We start from the raw sequence: 22,669 nt of genomic DNA, 5'->3' as shown, positions 1-22,669 counted from the left end.
TAACAGCAAGAAATCATTCTGGTTTCATGATCCAATCTCTCAGTCCAACTCCTTTGCACAAGTTCTTTGGCAATTTGGACTTCTGCTTGGCCAGGGATATTTGCACAGAGAACTAAATAAATCAGGCTCTAATAAAAGCAGTCAATAGATGGCAGTACTCTAATGAGATGGAAGAGAAGTCATCCCACAGTAAATCTCAGCAATCCCACCCTTGCTCGTGATTCCCCTGCAAGGTGGGCAGAGCAAGAGGATTTAATTAATACCTAGCAGAGTTTCTCATCTTCTGGTCGCTGTGTTTGATAAAACACAACACATACTTCAGGATTAACCCAGCTCACACCTTAAGCTATTTGGATTCAATGCAGAGAGGCTAAAAGCTTCTCTGTATCCTCCTGAAAGGTAAATGTCAGTCAACAGTGAAGCTTTACTGATTGTCCCTTGGGCATGCAGGAGAGCCCAGTACTTGCCCTTGGTTCCACTGGTGTCTACAGCTCTTGAGCATTATCAGCTCCTGCCAATTACCCACTCTCAGTGCACACAACTCCAAGTGACTACCTAAGTAGGCAACATTTAACTGACATCTCTTGCTAAGTTCAAGCCTCTGTCTTCCTTTTTCTATCTTTAGATACTGACTTTTATTGAAGCACTTGTTAATTAGGCCTCGTCCTTCAAGAGGTGGAATCATGACAAGGAAGTGTCCCAATGCCACCATTTAACTCTGAAGATTTCTCCTGCAAACATGTGCGTGAGGGCAGTCAGTCTCTTCCATAAGTGTATTAGATAGAATAAATTCATTAGAACCAGAATTTCCCTGCTTATATGGAAGTTTTATACTGACAGTCACCAAATCTACTGTTTCTGGGCACCAATGCAGTGCCTTTTTCTGACAAAGTAGTCAGAAAGGTTTCTTCTAATCCACACAAAGCAATGGGGAGTGCAACACTCAAATAACCGAATCCAATGGCTCCTGAGCTTACTGGTCCCTTGGAGACTCAGAGGCAGAAGGATGGAGATGTCAGGGAAGAACAATCAGCTGTAAAATATGAAAAGCTTACGACATCAAAACCTACAACAGCAGGCTCCAAAGTAATAATCCCATTACCACTAAACTAAAGCACTAATTACTATTCCCAGTGGCTGGAGTGGACTGACTGCTAATGTTCCTCTGGTTAATGAAGGAAGGTGAGGGAGAATATATTTCTTAAGTCAGACATCTGCTGAAATCTGGGCAGCCATAAAAACTGTATGTAATGAAGCCATTCATATTAATGGCAATAACATTCAGAGGGCTGAGCAGGAACAGAAATGAGATGATAGTGGATTGTAACTCACAGAAGACAAATGCTATGTATTATCCATGTGAATAACATTATCCATACTGAATAACAGAGCCAGTCAAAGCAAGCAACCACATTCCACATAGGCTGTTTCACTATTCAGAGCTAACCTGCTTAAAGACAGAACTAATGTCTCTAAAAACATAAAGCAGGATATAGCCATTGGGAAAGGAATAAACAGCATTTTATTTTCGCTGACTACAAGCACGCTAAGAAAAATACTCCCAAATCCTCTGTCTTGTGAAGAATCCAGATTTTCCCTCCATTCTTTGCCTCTTTTATCAACAAGTAGTACATTGTTTAAGGTTCAAAGATATACATTTACTGAGATGGACAGGTTCTGATAAATGCAAGGCACGCAGCAGAAGCCTATCCAGGTAGCTTTACTCTGTGTGTGTCTGCCATGCTGAGTTTTGGAGCATATGTAACTGATAATCAATTCAGATAGAGGGTGTGTGGCTTGTGGACCAAGGAGATTAGAGAAAAAAGATTAGTTTCCCTCTTGGCATTGAAAAAGATGCACCTTGCTTAGCAAAAACGTGATGCCACAAGAAGAATCAAACCAAAAGATGATCCCTCTGTGCTTTGACCTGTTAGAACAGGGAGGTCGTAGGAGAATAACTTCCATCCACTCCAGGAGAAGAAAAGCAAACACATCCCTGCAGCAAATGCCTAAAGACATCTCACACCTCATTGTTTTTCTGTTTCAATGTCTTCAGTATTTGCCACATACTGTACCAGCTCCTTCAACACAGAACTCTGCTCCTGCCATCCACTCCCTTTTTTCATTACTTCACTATTCAAATAAGACAGTACCAAAACCCACACTCTCATATTTTTGGTATGTGTTTGCATATAATGGCTACAGAGTTCACCTCCACAGAGAATGTGAGGCATGCACAAACTTCAGAGCTTCCAGAACTAAAGTAAACTCCTTGAACAAACTGCTGGTGATGATTCATTCACCCGTGCAAATGATCTCAGGTGAACTGGGTGTGCTCAGATTTATTTTAGATTGCACCATTGTCTTCCCTTTGAAATTCTGGTTCTACCTATCCAGGTTTGTTATGAAGTACCTGAGCCTGGAAAGTAGGTGTGGTCTGCAGGGAAAACCCACATCCAGCAAAGCAGCTCCAAGGCCCTTTGCCTCTTCTCTGAATAAAAATACCTGTGTGCAACCTCATTGTACACATATAGCAGACACTTTCCTCTTGACAACGTGACCTTCTGATTGCCTTGGCCATCGCTCAGAGTGGGCAGAGCCATCTACCCGTGTGTACTTTAAGCTTGGACTTATGTTTTTAAACCTCTAACTAGATTTCTCTCTCACTGTTACTGGAGGTTGCCCTAAATGTTACCCAAAAGACTTCGGTAACTTCAGCTGATTACAGAGCATCCTAAGACTCTATTGCATTAACTGCAGATGTGTCCAGGCTGATGATACATGAGAAAATACTCTCTGTAGGAGTATGAGGACATACTGTACAGTTACAGACCACTAAATATCCAGGAATACACTGCACAACCCTAGGATTCACAAAAGGAACCTCACCAGGGAAGTCTTCCAAGTGAACAACTTACCAAAACCTGTTCCAGATTCATATTCAAATGTTGTTGCTTTACCAAGATATACTTTACAGTTGCTTGTTGCTGACAGTATCTAACACCACCACATTTGCTGTGAAATAAGTTATCGAGTAGTTTCACACACACCACCTCTCTCTTCTCTTCCAGCAACCCCCTCCCAATCACTGGGATGGGGACAGACACGTACCGTGACGCGGAAGGGCGTTGTGGCAGCAGGCTCCATGGTGGGGTTCTTCTCGGTGACCCCGCTGGGCATGCTGCGCCTCTGCCCGCACCTCTCCGGGGGGGACTCTGGGGATGGAACACAAACCAAAGGACAATTACAAACACAGCAGCACAGGAACAGCCCAGGAACACCAGCAGGCCATGCAAAACGTGCCTTCTTCCTTGGAGATGCTCTTGCAAATGAGCCAACACAACAACCCCACTGTGCTTCCCACAGAACAGCGTTCAACCAGCAAGACTCTCACCTTCTACAATTAGCATTTTTTATACAACTGTAAGCCTCAGATAATGCCTGACAGGTGGGCATTATCATTACTTCCAGTCTGCAGATGGGTAAACAGAAAATGGATTGAGCTGAGTGAGAATTATATGCAAAGTACAGATCCGTGCACTTGTGGACTTGGTACTCCTAAGGGAAGCTGCTAATGGGGTTACAGGCACAGGATGCTGAAGTTGCCTCTCTAATTCCTCCAGCAATTTGCTTTGTAACTAGGAAAAAATTATTAAACCCTGCATTTATGAAAGTATAAAATGTGGATACTTACCTCCTCCCCTGCAGGTGAGGAAGGGAGGGAGCTGGGAAGACTAAATTAGCAAATATGCCTAACACTGAGAAGATTTAGAACAATATTAGCTAAGGTCAGCAGCAGCATTATGAGCTGGTGTTTCCTTGGTTCACAAACCCTCTTTGAAAGCACCATGGACTCATAAAAATAGATGTATTTGCAAGCTGCCATTCAGTGGTGCTCAGACCTGGTAACAAGCTTCTTTCTCAAACCATGCCAATCCTCAGCCTCTGCAATCTGCAATCTGCTGTCACCAGGTCTTGGCAAGGAGGGTTGTCCCCTTACTGAGATTCTCCCCTTACCAAAACTGCCATCACCCGGGGTCCATAAGGAACAACTAATACCTGCAATTCCACCCAACAGTTCCTGAGACGTATCTTAAACTATTCCACAAGACTGTGAGATTCACCCATGGACTGGGTGAAGTGCCTGTTCAGTGACATCTTCCTTGGTTGCAAATCCTGCCCATAATCCCTCACCAGCAGCCATGTAACCTGTGTGAAAGCCAGACAGCCAAAACCAGCAGTTCACAATGGCTTTCACAATGTCTTGGCCACTTTCTTTGCAGAATGCTGCACTTTGAACCTCAAGGAGGCAATAAATCCTTCACACATCATCTCCTTTCACACTTGGGCTCCCACCCCATTCCTTTGAACAGCGGCCACTTTTATTTTTGGACTGTCATAAACCCCTACTTGATTACAGCATTTTGAAAGTGAGTTGGAGATGACAAAACAACTGAAGAAGCTGCTTTGCATTTTCCTAATGACTAGAAAAACAAACATTGCTGAAAGCATTTCTCATATACATGGCTGGGAAACAGGAACCATGGGGTGAGGTGAAAAGCAGCTGCAAGCAATGCCTTTCTCAGGGGCCTGCAGCACAGTGCTGGAGCCTTCCTCCCCAGCACAACACACCTCCTGCCTTCAGCACAGAGGGCAGGTACCCACTGCTCCGTGTAGGTGTTCCAGCACTATGGGCTCGCACCACTGTGGTTTCTCAAAGTGCACAATGGTCTCACTTTCAGTGATCTGCCAACCTGCTTCCTCCTTCCACCACACAGGGAGAGTGTGTTATGGCCCAGGGCTGATCAGTATCTGGGTCTGACTGCACCAAAGTCACAAACTGTACTTCATCATTAAGTATACCCAAAGCACAGCCAGCAAACACATTACTTTGACCCAGAACAAAACATAGAGAAGGGTTGGAACCTAAAGCGCTCTATTAGTCTTAAGCTTATGGTTCATCAAGTGGAGTCAAACCTCCATTTAGCTTAGTTTAAGTACTGTGGGTATCGCTGGAGAGGGGAATCTCTGCAGGAGAGACATTACAAAACTCTTCAGAAGGAACCAGAAATAACTAGCAGAAGGGTTGGGTGTGGGTGTTTGGGGCGGGGAGGGGGGAGATGTTTGTTTTAAAGGGAACTAAAAATAGCTTACAGGTAAATGAGTAACTCTTAACTACCAGAAGGGTACAGCAGAACAGCTTTATATAGTGAATAGTGTGAATACATGAAGGTTTGAACTGCCCTTTTTACTTCCTCAGGGTTAGAGAAGAAGTCTTACGCTGGGTTACTCTGCCTGGAGATGGGTTTTAGCCATGTCTGCTATGTAACAAACCCCCACAGAGGTCACCGTAAGGCAATAATGAAAACTCTCTCCGTAGCCACTAGAGGCTAAAAAAGAAACATGTTCCTTTACAGCAGAAGATATTTAGGTTAGCCATTGGAAGAAGAACTCTCTTGACACGTTATACATTGGAATTGATCTTCTGGAGAGATAAATGTACGTTTGAAGGTTTCTGTGGCAGAGCTCTCCCTGTCAGGAGAGGTTCAGGTACAACGAGCTTCCTGCCTCCCCTCTGCTGGGGCAGATGGTACCAGACGATCTGAAATCAGATTCAGTATCTCACTTCAGCCTTTTCTTCACAACCTCTAACACTTCTTCCTCCTCTTCTCAACTCTACTTCTGGACAGACTCTACAGCAGCGCATCACACCCCTCAATAGCACAAAGAGTCCAGGGTCCTACCCTGACCTCTGTTACAGTGTGACCCTTTGACATTTTAATGTTTTTCATGAGATTCACAATGCATAAAAACCTGGCAAACCCCATGGGAACACTGCAAGGTTTCATTAATGAATATCTGCAATCCACTTTGTATCCCAAGATGAAGGATTCCAGAACGAGGAACAGAATTACCACAGGCAGCTAACCGCAGAATGACATTTCCAGAAGCACTTAGTATTATCAGATAACATCCTCACTAGACAGTGAGTTTCTCTGTTAGCTTAATACTATCCCTCGGCTCATAGAAATTCCAGGATTATACCTTCATTTGTCCATTTATTTGCTCTATATCAGATTTGATCCGAGGACTTAGACACACTGTATCCAAGGACACTATTTGCTCTCCCAAAGTCCTCAACTTGTTATGAACTTAAACCCTCCAAATCTTTCTTTTATGACAGAGAGGCCTGAAAATCACTGAAGTAACAGTCTATTAAATGAGGATTATAGTGCAGGAATACCGGATCTGAAAACAGATTCCTTGGGTGTAGTGCAGAAAGCCACAGCACCCACAGCAGAGATGCCAGCGTGCAGGAATGGATGCCCACACACAGGGGTGGCTTCTGATTCCCTGCCACTTGCACCAGCCCCCACCACAGCACCCAAACAAAGGATGGGTTATATACAGATGAGCAATAAGAAGTTGTTGGACAGCTGAATCAGGCAGACCCACATAAATATATTATCTGGCCCTTTAGAAGCTCTTAAAAATCTCAGAAATGGGCTGGAAAAGGCTGGTAAGTCACACTGAGGAGCACCATGGCCATTCTGACTGAAATGCCTTGTTTCATTTTCTCCTCCTTGTTGACAGCATTTCCCCTGTACTTTCCTAAGCCTGCCCAATGCTATCCAGGCATTTCCACTCACACTCCTTTTGACTTTCCCCAGTGCAGACCCGTGTCCCTGAGGAACCTCCCAGTTCTCTTTCATGAACACATACTGAACCTCTGCATAAGCAGCACTGTTCAGTGTCTGCCGCAGACCCATGCTGGGCTGGGGCTCATCCACCTCACACAGTCCAGAAGCAAGAACAAACAAACCCAAGTGCTTCCTGCTTTCCCAAATATTTACAAAGGCTGCAGTGTTTTGGCTTTTCCCCAGTGCAGGATAAGATCTTCAGAGAGAAACTTCCTTGAAGTTATGAACCCCCTGAAACCTCTCCCAGGTCACCACACGTAGCTGGGTCCAAAAGCTGCTTGGGATGTAATGCACCAGGATGTCTTTTTAAGCCAACAGGACACACAGCACTGTAAATATAGCTCCTTAATGCAGCACCTTGTAGGGCTTGTGAGTATTTCTGAAAGTGTTTCTGTACAGTAGTAAACACACTTTATTTGTTAACTAATTCATGGCACCCAAACTGACAGAACAATTCATCCTCACTACACTCCTCCATGCCTGTTCTGCATGCTGTGGAACAGCTACAGAGCAGCCCCCAAGGCTCCCAGGCCATCAGCAGCAGAACAGCCTGTGAGGAGCTCCTGGCACCAAAGCTCTTGTTTAACCCACCCAGCGTCACTGCCCTCCTTCTTGCAACTTCTCCAACACTGCTACAGAGCAGGTCATCATGTGTAACAAACACACAAACAAACATTACTACTGTTTACTTTGCACTTAGCAAGTGAGATGTTTCTACATTTGCATTACCTGCTCTTGTGAATCACAGCTAGTCCAAGAGATCATCGGGATTATGCTCTCATTAGTGGGAATGAAATACATTAACTCCTTCTGCTTGTTCATCTCACTTCACACTCTCCCCCTCTCCTGCTCTCCTCTCACACACAATTCCAGGGATCACCCCGTGGAAGAGACAGTATGAACAAAAGCAAAGAGAACCAGCTGGAAGGAATAACTTACAAGCAGGCACTTCCCACCAAGTTGACTTGCTGCTATGAAACTGTTCTAACTCCAGCCAGGAAAGGGAGGTACAAATCAGAATGAGAGAAGTTAGCAATGAGAAAACATCTCCCTCAACTCACCAAAAGGAAGCCGTGCTTGTCAGCAACACACATGCCATGGCACTCCGAGCCAGCCAGGAATAAGAGAAGTAGAGATGATGACTTCATCAGAGGCAGCAAGAAAGAGAAGTATGACTGGAATGCTGGACAGGCCAGCAGCTGGGATGTGCGGCGGGAGGCCAGGTCCCTGCCCCGTGGCACAGGGACGTGCTTTAAGGGAAGGAGACTTTAGAGGACCACAGGACTTCACCAGAACGTCTGGAGGTAATGCAGAAAGCTAAGAGCTCATCACAACCCACAGCTGGTGGAAAGGAGCCCGCGGGAGCCCTGGGAGAGGTGAGGCTGGCTCTGGAGCTCAGCAGTGATCCGCCAATGGAGCTGTGCTCCTCCCCGTCCTGCCCCGTGCATGGGGTTAGTGCTTGACATCTCCGAGCCTGCCAGGGTGGAGTTTCTGTGAAACCAGAGGGAACAGGAATTACCGGTCTCCTGCTCACACAATTACACTCTGCGCATTAATTTTATTGCTTAATGAATTTAGGTGTTATTCCTCTAATTTCTGCATTATCTAATAACTCCTAACTACAAACCCAACCGAGGAGAGGAGGAGGCACAGTGACAGCAGTGATTTAACACGGCTCACAGTAGCACTTCTGAATTAAAAGCCATCCCTGGAGAGTAGATATTTGTAATGTCTGTGTGATTCCAAATACTCAAGAGAAGCTGCAGGAAAATCTACATTTCAGACAGCTTTAGGTGGCCACCTGAGACCAGGAGAAAGGATGATCTTTAATCTGAATCCAAAGGGGTATTTAGAAGCTGCTGTTAGAATAATGGCACTTTTTAAAAGTGGAATATTACCCTGGGAATAAATGATGACAGAAAATAACAAATACTCAGTTGAGCCAACTTCCCCTTCCGAAGGCACGAGTAACTTGAGGGCAGAACAGAGATGCCAAAATGTCTGATTTCCAATGGACAAAGGTCCATTATGAACCTGGTGGGTTATGAAGCCTTCACTAACCTCTCCTGCTCCCATCAGCTGGGCTGGAAATCCAGTTTCGGTTGAACAGTTTCAATGTTCAATTACCTGGAGAACTAACTGCTGATGGGAACATATCACCCAATGCCCTGGTGATCCCTGAGTGAATTCCAGTTGATCCCTTACAGCAATATTAGAATCATTATGCCACATGAAATCAGTTAAAAGTCAAACCTTTATGAGGCAATAAAATCGACTTTTAAATGAAACTGGTCGTGAATTAAAGGTTTGGGGCAGGTAATGGTGCCCTTGGAAAAACCAGACTCATCTCAAAGCAAAGCTAATGAAGGCTCAGAGGGGGTGTTCTCGAGGCTATAACAGTTTGTATCATCACTTTTTGTGTTAGAATACAATTATTGTGCATCTTGGCTTAAATACACTTCTACAGAGCACAGCAATCCCACTGGCTGTCCCCGTAGTTCTGCTGCAACAGCATCAGTGATTTACTCCCCAGTCATTTAAAGCTCTAAGCAGAAATAATGCAGCGTTTTCTCATGCTCTCACCACGTTTCAGACAATTGAGGATGCTGTTTATGGAACTATAGCTTGTTAAAATAAAATAATCTCACTTATCTGAGCATTTACATACAAACCAAACTGGGAGCATTACTCGCCTTTTGTGCAACTCTGGCACTAAACATTTAGAATTAAACAATCAGAGGCTGGTTGAATGCCACAGTGACTACACCAAACAGCTCCAGCTTCTTGCCATTACCTTTGTTGCCCTCGCAGATGTCTGAAGTGTTAGAAAACCACCATATTCAGCTGAGCAGGGGAAATGAAACCTCTGAGTTAACCGTGTCCCTGCCTGAGAGCATAAAAGGCCCCTGAAGCACCACTCAGAGCCATACAATCCTCTGCTGCCACAAGGCTGCTGGCTGGGACAGTTGTATGAACTGAAGAGCCTTATTCAAAGTGGCTGGAAACCAGAAAACAATTCAACTCTCAGGCACATCATCCCATCAGCTAAAAATGATGAGCACCTTCTCTCAAAGAGGGACTAAGATCTTCTGGAAGAAGAGCTTTTCCTTTGTTAAATAATGATTTGAAGTGACATTGACCTTTGCCACAGCACACGGCGCACTTTAATGGATCTCATCTCACCTCTGTGTCAGGTTCCTGGATATTGTGGGCTCTGTAGTATTTAATATTCCTCATAGTGCTCCTGAGCAAGTGCTATTAATGGCTCTTGAATCTAGTACTGAAAAAAGCTCTGCTATTTTTCAGTGTACTTGATATGTATCTATTCCTCTATTTTGTCTAATATTACCCAGGAAGAGAATTCTTTCCCCAGCAGCACTCTGAGGTGCTGTTTGATGCATGCAAAGGGACTTCAGCCCTTTGCTCTTGTCTTTCTGTGGGCTTTGGCTGCCCAGTGCTGCAGCCTCTGCTCTGCTGGACAGCTCAGGTAGACCTCCCAAGCTTCAAAGCTGGCATAAGCTGTGTTTCTATTTCCACCCAGGAACAGGGTGAAGCGAGTGTTGTTCTGGTACAGCACAAATCCAGCTGCCTCACTAGAGGGAGCTGAAGCCCCTTCGCTGGCCACCCTACCCCAGAGCAGTGGCCCAGCAGGACAAAGGAGATGCGCACTGCCTGAAGGAAACCTGCCCCTGAGACAGACCAGAGAGGGGTGGGAGTTCTCTGGTGGAGTCCATCTGCTTGTTTAGTTGCCCTTCAGCACCGCTGGTACCTGAGAGGACCTTCCCTGTTCTCCTCTCCACTGCTCCACACCTTTCACTGCTGTGGAGTTCATATCTCCACTGAGATGCTGCCCTGTCTGTGCGCTGCCTTCATTCTGTGGCTTAGTGAGAGGTATCTAGGGCAATTCTACCCTCAGAGAGACTGATGGGGAACATGTTCTTCACCTGAGGGACAGAATAGATGTATTTGTCAAGAAAAAAAACTGCTCTGAGGGCAAAAAGGAAAAGAGAGAAGCAAACAGCACAAACAGGAAAGGAAAGCTTAGCTAATTCTCAACATGAGGAGGATGAATATACACACACTGACTTCTCCATCCTGCAAAACTGAAGAAACAGATCAGATCCGTGTCCAAAAGGAAGACAGAGCTGCAGGCGCCCAGACCTGGTGCCAGGGAGAGAAGATCAGGCACTCAGAAAATCATCCCCTTTTCCAACAATAAGCAGCAAACCCTGCTGATTGAGCAGCCTTTATCACAAATTCCATTTTACTGCTTGGTATTTTTTAATTAGATATATTTGGTATTTTTAGCCTTTATTTATCAGTCTCTGAAATAAAATATGTATCATATTTATCTTTCTTTGGCTGATATCTAGAGAACAAATTCATCTTTTGCTAATGGCGTAGCATTAGGAGCCTCTTCTCCAGGGTGAAGCTGAAACCAAGCACAGGCTTAAAAAATACATCAGAAGAAGCTGAAATTCCAGCCTGGTTGGGGACCAGATCATGGAGACTGCTAGGACCCTGGATAAACTGGAAAGGATGATGAAGTGGAACATCAGCTTCTTCCTATGTGGTGATAAAGACAAGCAACAAGGACTCTGGAGAACAAGAAGTGAGCTCTGGGGAGATTTAAATTAGGTTCATCCATCATGCTTAACATTTCTGCAAAGATTCAACGCTGCTACTGGGCTGCTCTCTTGCAGCACTTCATCAGCATGCGGCTGCCTGCTCACAGGGGCAGGCCAAGGCAAGGGACAAACTGCTCCACTCCCTGTCGCCTCTGTCACTGCAGGGATAAGGCATGGAGAATAGAACCCTCTCCCACTTCAGCCTGCCAGGAGCTCCTGAGAGCTGATGCTTCCACACAATGTGGCCATCAGCATGTGTGGTGAAGCCCACAGGTATCACACAGCCTTTGGCTAAGCTCGCAGGGTCCCTGCAGCAGGATGGCTGGAGCAGGGATGGGTCCCTCTGCAGCTGAGTCTCTCCCAGTGATCCCAGCACACCAGGCACAGGTCCTGCCAGGCCTCCCCTGGGATTGCAAAGGGAGCTGGAAGTCTCACAAGAACAGACTGCACGACAGCACGTTGGTTCTCTCTGCAATTGGAAGCAAAGAGATTCTCTTTGCTTCCAATTGCAGAGAGAACCAAACAGTCCAGTGGCCCATAGTGCCACCGTGGCAACCCCTGAGACAGGAGCTACACCCAGATCGCAGCCGTGTTGGTGTCTCCCATCAATGAGGTTTGTTTCACTGTGAACATGTTCTTCTCTTTGGTTTGGGCCTTTCTTAACAGCTGACTTGTGCAGCAACCACTTCACAACAGTTTACTTTGGGGTGAAGCAGCAGCACGGTGTAAATGAACACTGTGTGCAGTTAATGCCAAGCCATCGCTCCAGTCCTGCGTGGTGGTGGCTGCTCTAACAGGTCTGTACTGGCAGAATGCAAATTAAATAAATAAATACTTCATTTATAAGTATGATTCATCAGAGGTTTCATCTTCTACAGCAAAGAAACAGATGTTCTATTGATGGCACTTCATTAGAGAGATAAATGGGGTCACATACATATCTCTGTTCACATCCATTCTGCATAATAGACCAAACATTAAGAGTTGAAATTCACATAGTACATGCAGCTTTTACAGCAGCCTGAAAGAGTCTTAATGGCCAGAGCCAATTAATCCAAGTTAGATTGCCTTAACATTGAAGGAACTTTAATATTGTTCAAGAAAGCAGCAGGTTAGGATTTAACACTGGCTGTTTCAGACTCAGTTTCTTTGGAAACACTTCCAGAAGAGTACTGGATTTTAACCAACTGGATAGCAGGAAGTTGGTAGCTACTGGACAAAATACAGGATTTCTCCTGATGAAGCAACTCAAAGACAGTATAAAAAGCAGCAGTGATAGATAGGGAGAGCACATACAGGCAGGTATGTGAGGACACAGCACATCTGCAACACATCAGCCATCTCCCCATGTGCCTACGTGCCCAGAGTGCTGCTGACATGGCACCCTGTCCTCCTCACTGCTGCTCCTCACACATCTCCCTTCCAGCCAGTCAGACTCTCTCAGCAATCGTTTCACATTCCATGATTTCTAATTGTGAAATATAAATCCTAATTTATTGTGACTCACACTTCTCCTTCCTTTGGGGGTGGGTGGGTATTTCTGCTTCTCTTGCACATAGACGCTCTGAGAACACTTGCAGGTAGCAGCTTTTAGTTTTCAAGCAAACATCCCCAGTGCCAAGGAAAGAGATGGTAGAGAAAACATTAAAAAGCAGCCATATTTTCTTATTTCATATAAATAACGCTGTGCCACAGATGGACATACAGAAACCACCATTCAAACTGTTACATTGCTTTGTGCAACCAACCCACAGCAATTGTGCTGGTTTGTGACGGTGCTGCCATGCTTTATTCAGTTTACCTACAACATGCGGAGTAGATCAAGGGATCTACCAGGGCTCCATTCACTTGTACACTTTCCATCCTATTTTTGAAGTGGGAGGGCGCAGGAGGATGTTCCTACCTATATTAACCCCAACACTTGTGGTTTCCATCCTAAAAAGACCCAGGGTATGTGCTGGGATTCCTCCCTGCACTACTGAACCAGTCCCTCAAGGAGCGATACGGCCTGTAGCTGCTCAGCAGCACGCTCAATGCTGCAGGACAATTCAGCACACACTGTGAACCACACTGGCCCTTCCTGGGGAGATCAGTGCTCTGCACCCCCTCTCAGAAACTTGATATTGGTATTCACTCCAGATTCAGTTGGTTTCAGAAGTAAAGTTATGTAAATGAACACGAAATGTTCCTGCTTTAACTATGGCAGCCAGATCAAAATCTGCTCCCATCTAAAGGTATGAAGGTAATAACTGTTAACCTTTGACTGCTAAAAATGTAAAGGGAAAATATCTTTCATTTAAAACTTGCTCGTTTGGTTACCATGGACACTGCTTAATCATGAAGGATGACTATTACTTGTTACTATGGCAACCAAGAAGCTTAAGAAGCATCCTGTAATTTAACTCCAGATGCCAAATTTGACAGCAGTCCACCTATTACCACATTTGGATACTTCAGAACAAGTCCAGGCTTGATCTCTGACTCCACAAGAAATTCACTGATGCAGAAGTACTGCAAGAAATCAAAAATGTGAGCACATAATGTACAAAGGAAACTTGCACTTCAAATAAATTGGCTGCTTCAAAAAGAAACATCAAGTGCTCAGCATCTGAGGATTCCTCTTTCAGTGTAAATGTTAATGAAGCAAAACTTTGGCTGTCTTTATCTTGTCAATGTTTCTCAAAGTCTATACAATTGCAGGGCATGTTTTTCCCCAAAGTGAACATTTTAATGCTCAACTGAAAGTGAACTTCCGAAGTAATGTGAGCAGCCTCCGAGAGCAGGTCAGGAATCCCAGCCTGGCTCTGGAGAACAACCTACAATAAATCCACGTGTCCCTCATGTAGGCAAGAAGCAACGGTCAGGACACACCTTCCGAATTCAGACAACCCATGTGGTGCTCCAGACAGCCTTTTGTAGTCTTTCTGCTCATTAAAACCAACTCTAGCATTTGACTGGACTTACTCATCACCAGAAAGCTTCACCTTCAGCACCGCCAGAGATATTTTAGTCAGGAGCTTTGTCTCCTGCAGGTCTGGGAGATGAGGCTGGGGAGAAATCCCCTGTGGCTGACGCTGTTTCTTGACCCTCAGCAGTTCCATATGGGGTCTGGATTCCCAGGTTTCAACAAGCCATGAAGTTCTACGTTTGCTGATTTCCAAAGGGGCCTGAGCAAACCTTGACAAGCCTGACCCCACACCTGTACAGACAGTGAAAGGGGTGAGCAAGTCCTGGGGTTGTGAACCCTTTTTAAGGTGCATATACACAAACACACAAGCAATTAATATCTACATTTAAAATACTCTCTGAAGTGTTTAAAATGAAAGCAAGCTACTCCCAGCCAGTGCCTGAGCTGAAAAAAGCAACACTGATAATGCCCAAGTATGGGAAGTGACCCAGCTCATTCCCAACTCCATTGAGAGCAGAGTAAATTAAAGGATTATAGAGCGCCTTCAGTGCAATAACTTAAGGGATTAGTGGCACACTGGAAGACCTTCAAGGGAAATATAGGTTTAAAAGCTTTAAAAGGCAGCTCTGTGTCTAAATTGTTTGGATTGCCACAGCTGTAGGGAGACAAACTTACTCTAATACATAAGCGATCATGAACAGGCTGCTGGAACCCCTCTAAGCATGCTTTTGGAAGCGATTCCATGTTGGACTCAGACCAGGGTTTTTAACCTCTTTCTCATTTATTACCTATGGCTTTTAGGTAAAAACTTACTCTGCGTTACTGGGGAGCAGCTCTGCTACTTACTTCCTTTCAGAGCAATGAGCCCCTCTTAGCAATACTGTTAAGGGAATGTGAGGTTACTACTAGAAGAAAAGGCCTTAAAAATAGAGATAAAATGAAAGATGAGCAAAAAGAGACACGAGTCAATTTTCAAGTTGCCTGAAAGCTGCTGGTACAATTTCCAAATTTCTGTCACAGCATTAAATGAGCTGTTCCTTAGGTAGTGATTTCCCTGAGTTACTCTTAGGCAGCACTGATAAGTCTCACAGTGCCATCAAGACTGATGCTCTAGTTAGTTACCTCCTAACAATGCATCTGCTGGGACCATGGACATTGAGGCATGGGGCTGTGGTCATGATTTCAGAGAACATGGGAGCCAAAACTCCTCTTCTTACCTTGGGGCAAAAGGAAAGCCTCGGAAAAACAGAGAGTGAGCTGCTGGAGCTTGCGCCATGACAGTGTCATTGAGCACCCCAGGTTATCTCCCCAGGATATAACCCCAGGATAACTCCTGCAGGTTATCCCTGGACACCACACTAAACAAGAATGTATCTACCTTACAACTCCACCAAGTGTTTGCAGCTCTTAGAAACATGCTAAAGAAAATACAAAACAATGCAAGAATTGTTGCCAGGTTGGACACAGGGGCTTGGAGCAACCTGCTCTAGTGGAAGGTGTCCCTGCCCATGGCAGGGGGTTGGAACTGGAGGAGCTTTAAGACCCCTTCCAATCCAAACCATTCCATGATTCTATGATTCTAAGAATTCCTCCATCATGCAAGTTATTAGATTTAGTGGAGATTTTTATTAGACAATTAAGCGCTGAACAAATGTGGCACATTCTCAGCTGGAGCACTGGTGCTAAGAATAGCACGGCTGCCACTGAATGTTTCCTACAAAGAGCACAGCTTAAAACATTTTGCATATCTTTTCTATGGGCATCTGTCAGCCACACTGTTAAATTTCAATGAAAAACTGCAAGAGTTCAAATAGAAATCGAGTGCAAAGAGAAAATGCCACTAAAGAGACTGGAAAAACAAAGGCGATGGTCATTAAACACTGTGAAGCAGGAAGCTTTCCTTTTCCTGGCATTTAAAAGACACCACCCTTGGAAAAAAAACCCCTATCACTCACATTTATTACTGGACTCGTCACTCTCAGCCCTTAAATGAAAAACACTGTTATACAATATTTTTAAGAACTGTTATAGGCATTTTAAGGCACAGGATTTGGATTCTTCAAGAAATCTCACATGCAGAAGACAGGTGAAGGGTACACAGGTACCCCTTTGGCTACGCAGAACATAAGGCCATATAACATAACACTATTTACTATGATTTACTGCTAATGTGACTAACTTAAAACTTGCCACTTAAACTCAAGTGAATGATACATGAAGAATGGGAAGAGTGATCCTAAGTATGAAATGCCCCCGGTGCTGCCCACCGAGGCTTATGACCAGAAGATGGCCAAGCAGGGCAGCCCATGGGGGTTTGTCAGCTAGATATGGTGTCTCTCAAGAAATTTATCATGGAACAATCTAGACTCAATCCACCAGATGAGAACAACCCTCCAGTAACACAAGTGTGTGTGGGAGAGGAGGTTACAGTAATGTGTGCAGGGGCACAAATAGGTTCTGATGGTGGTGGTGTATCAGAACAACTATTCAATTGGTTAAAAATAGAGGCCAGAGAGAGAAAAACCATGGACTGGGGGCACATATTTGTTTGGCATGCAAAAAAACCAACCACCCAAAGGCACTGTAAGTGTGGGAAGGTGTTCTGCTGGGACAGCACATGATAAATTACTTGTTTCCTTATTTATTCATTAGTTGATTACGGTGCTGCTCTCCTGAGACACAGATCTGGTCGCTGCTGAGCTATCAGGAGCGGTAGGTTCGGAGATGATGCAGGGATTCTAACACCCTGGCCTTGCCATGGCTAGAGGTACCTAAGCTAAACCTCATTTAGAGCAAGTGCAGAGAGAAAACACACACTGAAACACCCGTGTTTTCCATGATCTCAAAGGCATGGAGCTATGTGTAATTCAAGGGAAAGTTAATTGTGGGTCATGAAAGAACAAAGTATTGTTTCAACATTTCGTGGGAATGAATGAATTACTTAATCCTGAGTCTTACTTAACAATAAAGGGGAAATTTTCAGTAAGGGAAAAACATCTAATCAGAATGAGAGAGATCCTTCTCTCCATGACATCTAATTCAGTCGTGCCTACAGGACAAAGTCCCGCAGAGGTGGGAAGGGAGAAGTTCCATGTGGCATTCCTTGTCAAACATCACTTTTGTTAACATGCTACTAAATAGGTTTTCAGCTGGGAAAGATTAGAGAGAAACATGTGAAATTTCAGTTAACTTTAAATCTAATAAAACCTCCTTTGTTGTTGTGACATTCTGTTACATGCTGGGACAATTTTCAAGTCTCTGCTTCCCTCATCCCAAGCGAGTGCCTTAACCTCTAAGGTATTGGCTATTTGGGTATAAGCTGATCTCTCATTTAGCATTTAAAAGGTTTTGATTTCATCAAATAGAGAGAGAAAGACAAAATTCCAGCCGTTTTCAAGAGATGCGTATCTGAATAGCCTGAGCTGAGAGAAGACCAGTCTGACCTTCGCCTCCAAGCTCTCAGTGTTTGGTGTGCTAAAATATGGAGCTTTGCTGAAGATCAGTCGGTTTTCTCCTCACAGCAGCCATCAAAGGAAAAGAAGAAAGCCTGTTTAATAAAAATCCTTTTTATAGCACACCTTGAAAAGCATCTGTGATAAACAGAACTTAGAGCAAGACATTTATGTCCGAGGAGCTGACGGAGCCAGAAATATAAGGAACACTAAACCTTCAAGATCAGGAACTCAAGATGTTCTCCAATTCTCAGAGCTTTGATGACAACCGATTACCTGCAGAGTTTCACGGAAGAAAGACCTGAAGCCAAAGCTGCATCTGCTCAGATATGAACCTGTGAATGAAGCATCCACGAGTAGTTTCTCTGAGCAAACTGAACATGTGCTGCTGATCCCCATTCCTTCATTAAGCCCATAATTAAGTAGCAGCAGAGACACCATGAAGAAAGCCACAGAGTACTGCAGGCAGGAGCAGGTGTTGCTTTTACTGACAATTCTCCTTCTACCCTCTCTGCCTCCCAAGTACCTTCCAGTACATTAGATGGATCACCTGGTAGTAATCATAATTACTGCCATAATTCCTCATACAGTTACACACGTCTCTGAGCTGAACAGATGGTCCATGGAGGAGATGGGGTTTCTGAAGTTAGGCTTTTTAACTAACTAGTATATACCTGCAGCGTGTCCTGAATCCCTGTGGAGAGCAGAGCCAGGAGATTTCAGACATCATCACTCTAACAAAGATTACCAGTGGGGTGAAACCTGTCTTGTTTATCCACTGTCAAACAGCAATAATTTAAGCACACTGACCCCATGAGGCTCCTGATAGCATGCTGTCCTCTTCTGGTCCAATTCACCCTCCCCACCACTTCCACTAGTCTTCCACTATTCTAGCCCTGGTTCTCCCACAGGGACAGACTGGCAAACATACTGAAATGTGTGATGCATGTTAAAAGCACCAGGGCTAACCACAGAGCTCTGGAATAGAGAGTACCACCACATGAACCATCACATAAGCTGGCTGTCATCGCGAAGAGCTCCAAGTCCTATACATTTTTCTGCATGCCACAGCAGATTGTCTCCATCTGGAGTCCCAGCAGAAATCAATCCCCACTCGCCTTAGATACTTGCATAGAAAATGCACATTCTGTTCACGTTGCCTATCTGCCGTGCTCAGGAGAGCTCTCCTGAGGGAGCAGCTATCCCTACAGCCTTCCTACCTCAGGAAGCAAGCCCTATTTCCCAAAGTCAATCTCAGCTCCAGCAGCCTGTGACCATGCCGTGGCTGTGTGAGCTGTAACCCAGCCTGAGGTGGGATGCTGGTCCTGGGCAGGCTGCACTCCACAAAGGGCCTGCAGGGAGCAAGGCTGGGCAGCAGGGTGAGTGTGATCGGTGGCACTGCCCCCTCGGGGGGGAGATACAGAAACAGCAGTGTATAAATAAAGGTTTTAAAACCCAACCTCTTCTGTATGCAAAGAGACTGACTGGTAGAAACTAGAGAGGGCTGAAAGCGGTTCTCTGACCCACAGCAAAGCGGAGCCTGCTGGCAGCAGATGGCAGCACCGGCAGCTCCTGGGTGCTCCAGTGTCAGTGCCGGCACCAGGGATTCATCATCCAGGACTGATGCAGAGCAGTGAGTGATTCCAGATGGGGAGAGGGGGTTTCGTGCCAGCAGAGATCTCCTCCTGCCTGGTAAAGGGGTAACAACTCCCTGTCAAAAGCATGCTGATAACCTGCTGAAGTGACACACCGTGGAAAAGCTCAACTTCCAAGTATTGCTGCTCCTCCAAGTGAGGGCCATGCGCTACCTGGGCTGTCTGGGGATCCTGGCAAAGGGTCTGGAGTCTGTAGAGAGCAAAAAGCTGCCAAGAGGATGTCTGGGAAACACACATGTGGCAACCAGACCATTGCCAGTTCCTGTGAAATAACTCCAATGAGTTTATGGTGACCTCCTGCTGAGGATTTCTGATGTCTGAGTAGCGTGGATCATGCTGCTCATCAGCATTTGTGGGACCCTCAGCTCCTTCCTTCAGCTGGATTTGCAGGTTTTGGAAATTAACATTACATCAAAAACCCCTCAAACCTCATTCTGATTCCTGCATTAACCACAGCTCCCACACCCCTACAGCCTCCTGCTCACTACCCTTCAGTGGGACCAAAACTGCCAAGGGAAGCATTTCCTTTGCTGTACTCTGGGACTCCCTTCCCACTGTCCAGACTGGCAGTCAAGGTACAGGAGCCAAGGAAACGACTCCAGGCTCTGGACCAAGCCACACCACGGCCCCAGTGCATGGCCTTGGTGTGTGACACCACTGCACAACGTGCCCTCTGTGTCTCTTACCAAAACATGTCAAAAATAAAGAGAAAACTCTTATCCAGATTTACAAATCCCTGTAAGATCTGAAGACAAGAAGAGCTCAACTAGTGCCGGGTATTCCAGCAGGCAGGAATCCGAGACACAACGTATGACAAACACAAAATACCGAGGGAGAGATCAACAGCAAGAAGATTTCCGTTGGTTCAAATCCAATTCCTTACAGACATTAGGGTTGAATTCCACTTCCATCAAACCGCCTGTATATTCCTTGGGTTCATACCAAATCATGCCATTAAGTTCATAGTGGGTTACCTAAATGAAACTCACACATTTAGTTTGTCACAGTAACTGAAATGACAGCAAAATATTTGGGTTTAAGCAGTATAAAGGAGGAAGAGGAACTGTTACATGCTCTGGAGTTTACAAACACTCCTCCCTGACAGGCAAAACAAAACAAAACCATGGAAAGAAAACCACTGCGTGCTCAAAGGAAAAGCCGGAGCTCCGGGACTGATTCAGCTTCCTATTGTTTTCTCAGTGATGATTCAAAATCCTTTAAAAAGTCCTGAATGCCAGGAAAAGCAGAAAGAGGACGCTGCACTGAGCTAAATCGCGTAGTGTTAGAGTCTACTTCAGAACCTGCTTCCTAAATCAGGATTAACTCCAGTGAGCCAGGCACAAGCCTGGATCTGCACAAACACCTGATGCAGTGCTGCAGTTCTGCTTTTTATTATGGCTCTTTACTCACACACCAACAGTAAAAACTCCTTTTCAGTTAATGGCTTTGATTAAGCTCCCGACATTCTAAATGTGACCGGATTGTCCCACTTAGAGGCCAAGCACAAACCTCTCCCCTCCTTTCTGAAAGACAGTTCAGCAGCAAAGTGACCCGAGGATTCCCACCTCTTTTTGCCTGCTCTAAGGACAGGCACAAGCACCAGTAAACATTTCTTTCACACTAGAAGAGAAAGGCAGAAAAGCTTATTTTTAAAATGCAACTGGGTCAGTAGCTGCTTCAAGTAGAATAAATGGGCTGCATGAGTGAGTATGCCCTAAAGAAACATTACTCTGTGGACCTCACTCCTGCTGATGAGGACAAATAGGCCCTTTTAGAGCAGGGGTTTTAAAAGCGCAAAGTGATTTGGGAATACAAGTCCCACAGGTTTCTGCAGTGCCTCTGGAGCACAATCTTTAGGCTCTTTTGAAAATCCTACCCCTAAACTGCACTCAGCTTTGTAATTTCAAAACCCCTGGTGATGCTCTGCTCAGGAGGAACAAGAAGTTCCAGCAGTACATCTTTGCAGGTAGATACCATTTCTTAATGAAGGATTTTCACACCTCTATCACCATCAGTTAGGCCTCCAAACAGCTCAGAAAAGTAGTTACCTTAATTATACACATTGAGAAACAAAAAGAACCATGAATAAGTGAAAGGAGCGGGTTAGTTACAGCTACACAAGGTGTTAGAGCCACCGTAAGGAACAGCCCAAGCCTGACTCCCCCAGCTAAGCCCTTTAAATCAAACAGTTCTCCCTCCCCTGCAGCAGACACGAGCACTGTCCTGTGAAGCTCAGCACAGGGCACAGGTACACTTACACATCCTCGCACCGGTCATTCTTATCTACAGTAAGAAGCAACAGCACCTATGTCTTTGCAGTGGCAATGGAAGAGAACGGGTGTTGCAATTACCCCTACTAAGCGGCCTGTTCCGGCTCCGGGATCTGCTTCGCTGTCTCTGCAGTCGTGACCTCCGGAGCAGTCGATAGTAGTAAGATGGTCTCCCAGAACTTTTCCTGCTGTTCATTGACATTTTGGTATCTATTTTACACATAAACACATGCAGGCACAGGTTCACTCTCCCCTCTGGCACAGCAGCAACAGCTCCAGTGGTTAATTCACTGGAGGTTGGTTCTTTGGAGTGGAAAGGGAGAGGGGGGAAGAGGAACTCTTCACTTTACACATTTAAAAAGAAAAACAACAAGAAGAAAACATAAAAAAGAGAGAGAGGGGGGAAAAAAAAGATCCCGGCACCAGAGAACATGTCTCAGCTGAGGGAGGACTTGCAGCAAGCAAGATAAACTGTACTAACAATTCCTGCCCCAAAAAAGATAAGCCTGCTGGAGTTGGAATAGGAAGCCAGAGTTAGCCTGGGCTCTTGAAACGTGAAGAATAGGCTGGAAGAAATCCTGGACTGGATCCTCTCTGCCAGACAGCAACATCTGACCAAACTGTACTGGAAAAGCTCAAGAGCTTGCTGCAGGAAAGCGCTGGGGAGCCTCAGGGTGCCGCTAGTTTCTACCTGCCCCGGCCATCAGATCATTTCGGAGATGAAGTTTCAGGCGACTTGGTCTGCAGCAGGAGGGATCTCCAAAAGACTGGCTTGGGGAAGGGTATAATGATTTCCTGGCCATGGGACACATGTTAATAATCATCATGGAGCAAAAGCCCCGGAAAATAAAGTGAAACTTGAGAGGGGAAAACTTTAATTAGAAGTTGAATGAACAGAGCTCCAGACTCCCCTGGAGGCCCATTTCCTTTCAACATTCAAACTGAGTTATAGCACATCCCACAAATTAGAGAAAGAGCCTATTTACCATTTGGGTTCTGGTGGCAGCGAAGATTCCGCCTCCGGCTCATATTGCTCAATAAAATCACATTTCAAT

At 45.1% G+C, this 22,669-nt stretch overlaps 1 protein-coding gene across 2 annotated transcripts in view; it reads right to left on the bottom strand.

Moving 5' to 3' along the window:
• DAB2IP (DAB2 interacting protein) overlaps positions 1–22,086 on the bottom strand; it is a 148,736-nt gene extending 126,650 nt beyond the window's left edge. The window contains exons 1-2 of one of the 2 annotated variants that reach the window (XM_030507479.1): positions 21,696–22,086; positions 3,112–3,215 (exon numbers count right to left, since the gene is read on the bottom strand). In XM_030507479.1, the coding sequence (XP_030363339.1) occupies positions 3,112–3,215; positions 21,696–21,837 (246 nt within the window). In that variant the 5' untranslated portion in view covers positions 21,838–22,086. The remainder of the gene's footprint in view (positions 1–3,111; positions 3,216–21,695) is intronic. The other variant, XM_030507478.1, reaches the window with a different exon arrangement.
• Positions 22,087–22,669: the final 583 nt, after the last annotated feature.

Source organism: Strigops habroptila, chromosome 15 (genome assembly GCF_004027225.2).
Source record: "Strigops habroptila isolate Jane chromosome 15, bStrHab1.2.pri, whole genome shotgun sequence".
Lineage (NCBI taxonomy): Eukaryota > Metazoa > Chordata > Aves > Psittaciformes > Psittacidae > Strigops > Strigops habroptila.
The sequence above is the reverse complement of the archived record's forward strand: the minus strand, read 5'-3'. Positions and strand labels throughout refer to the sequence as shown.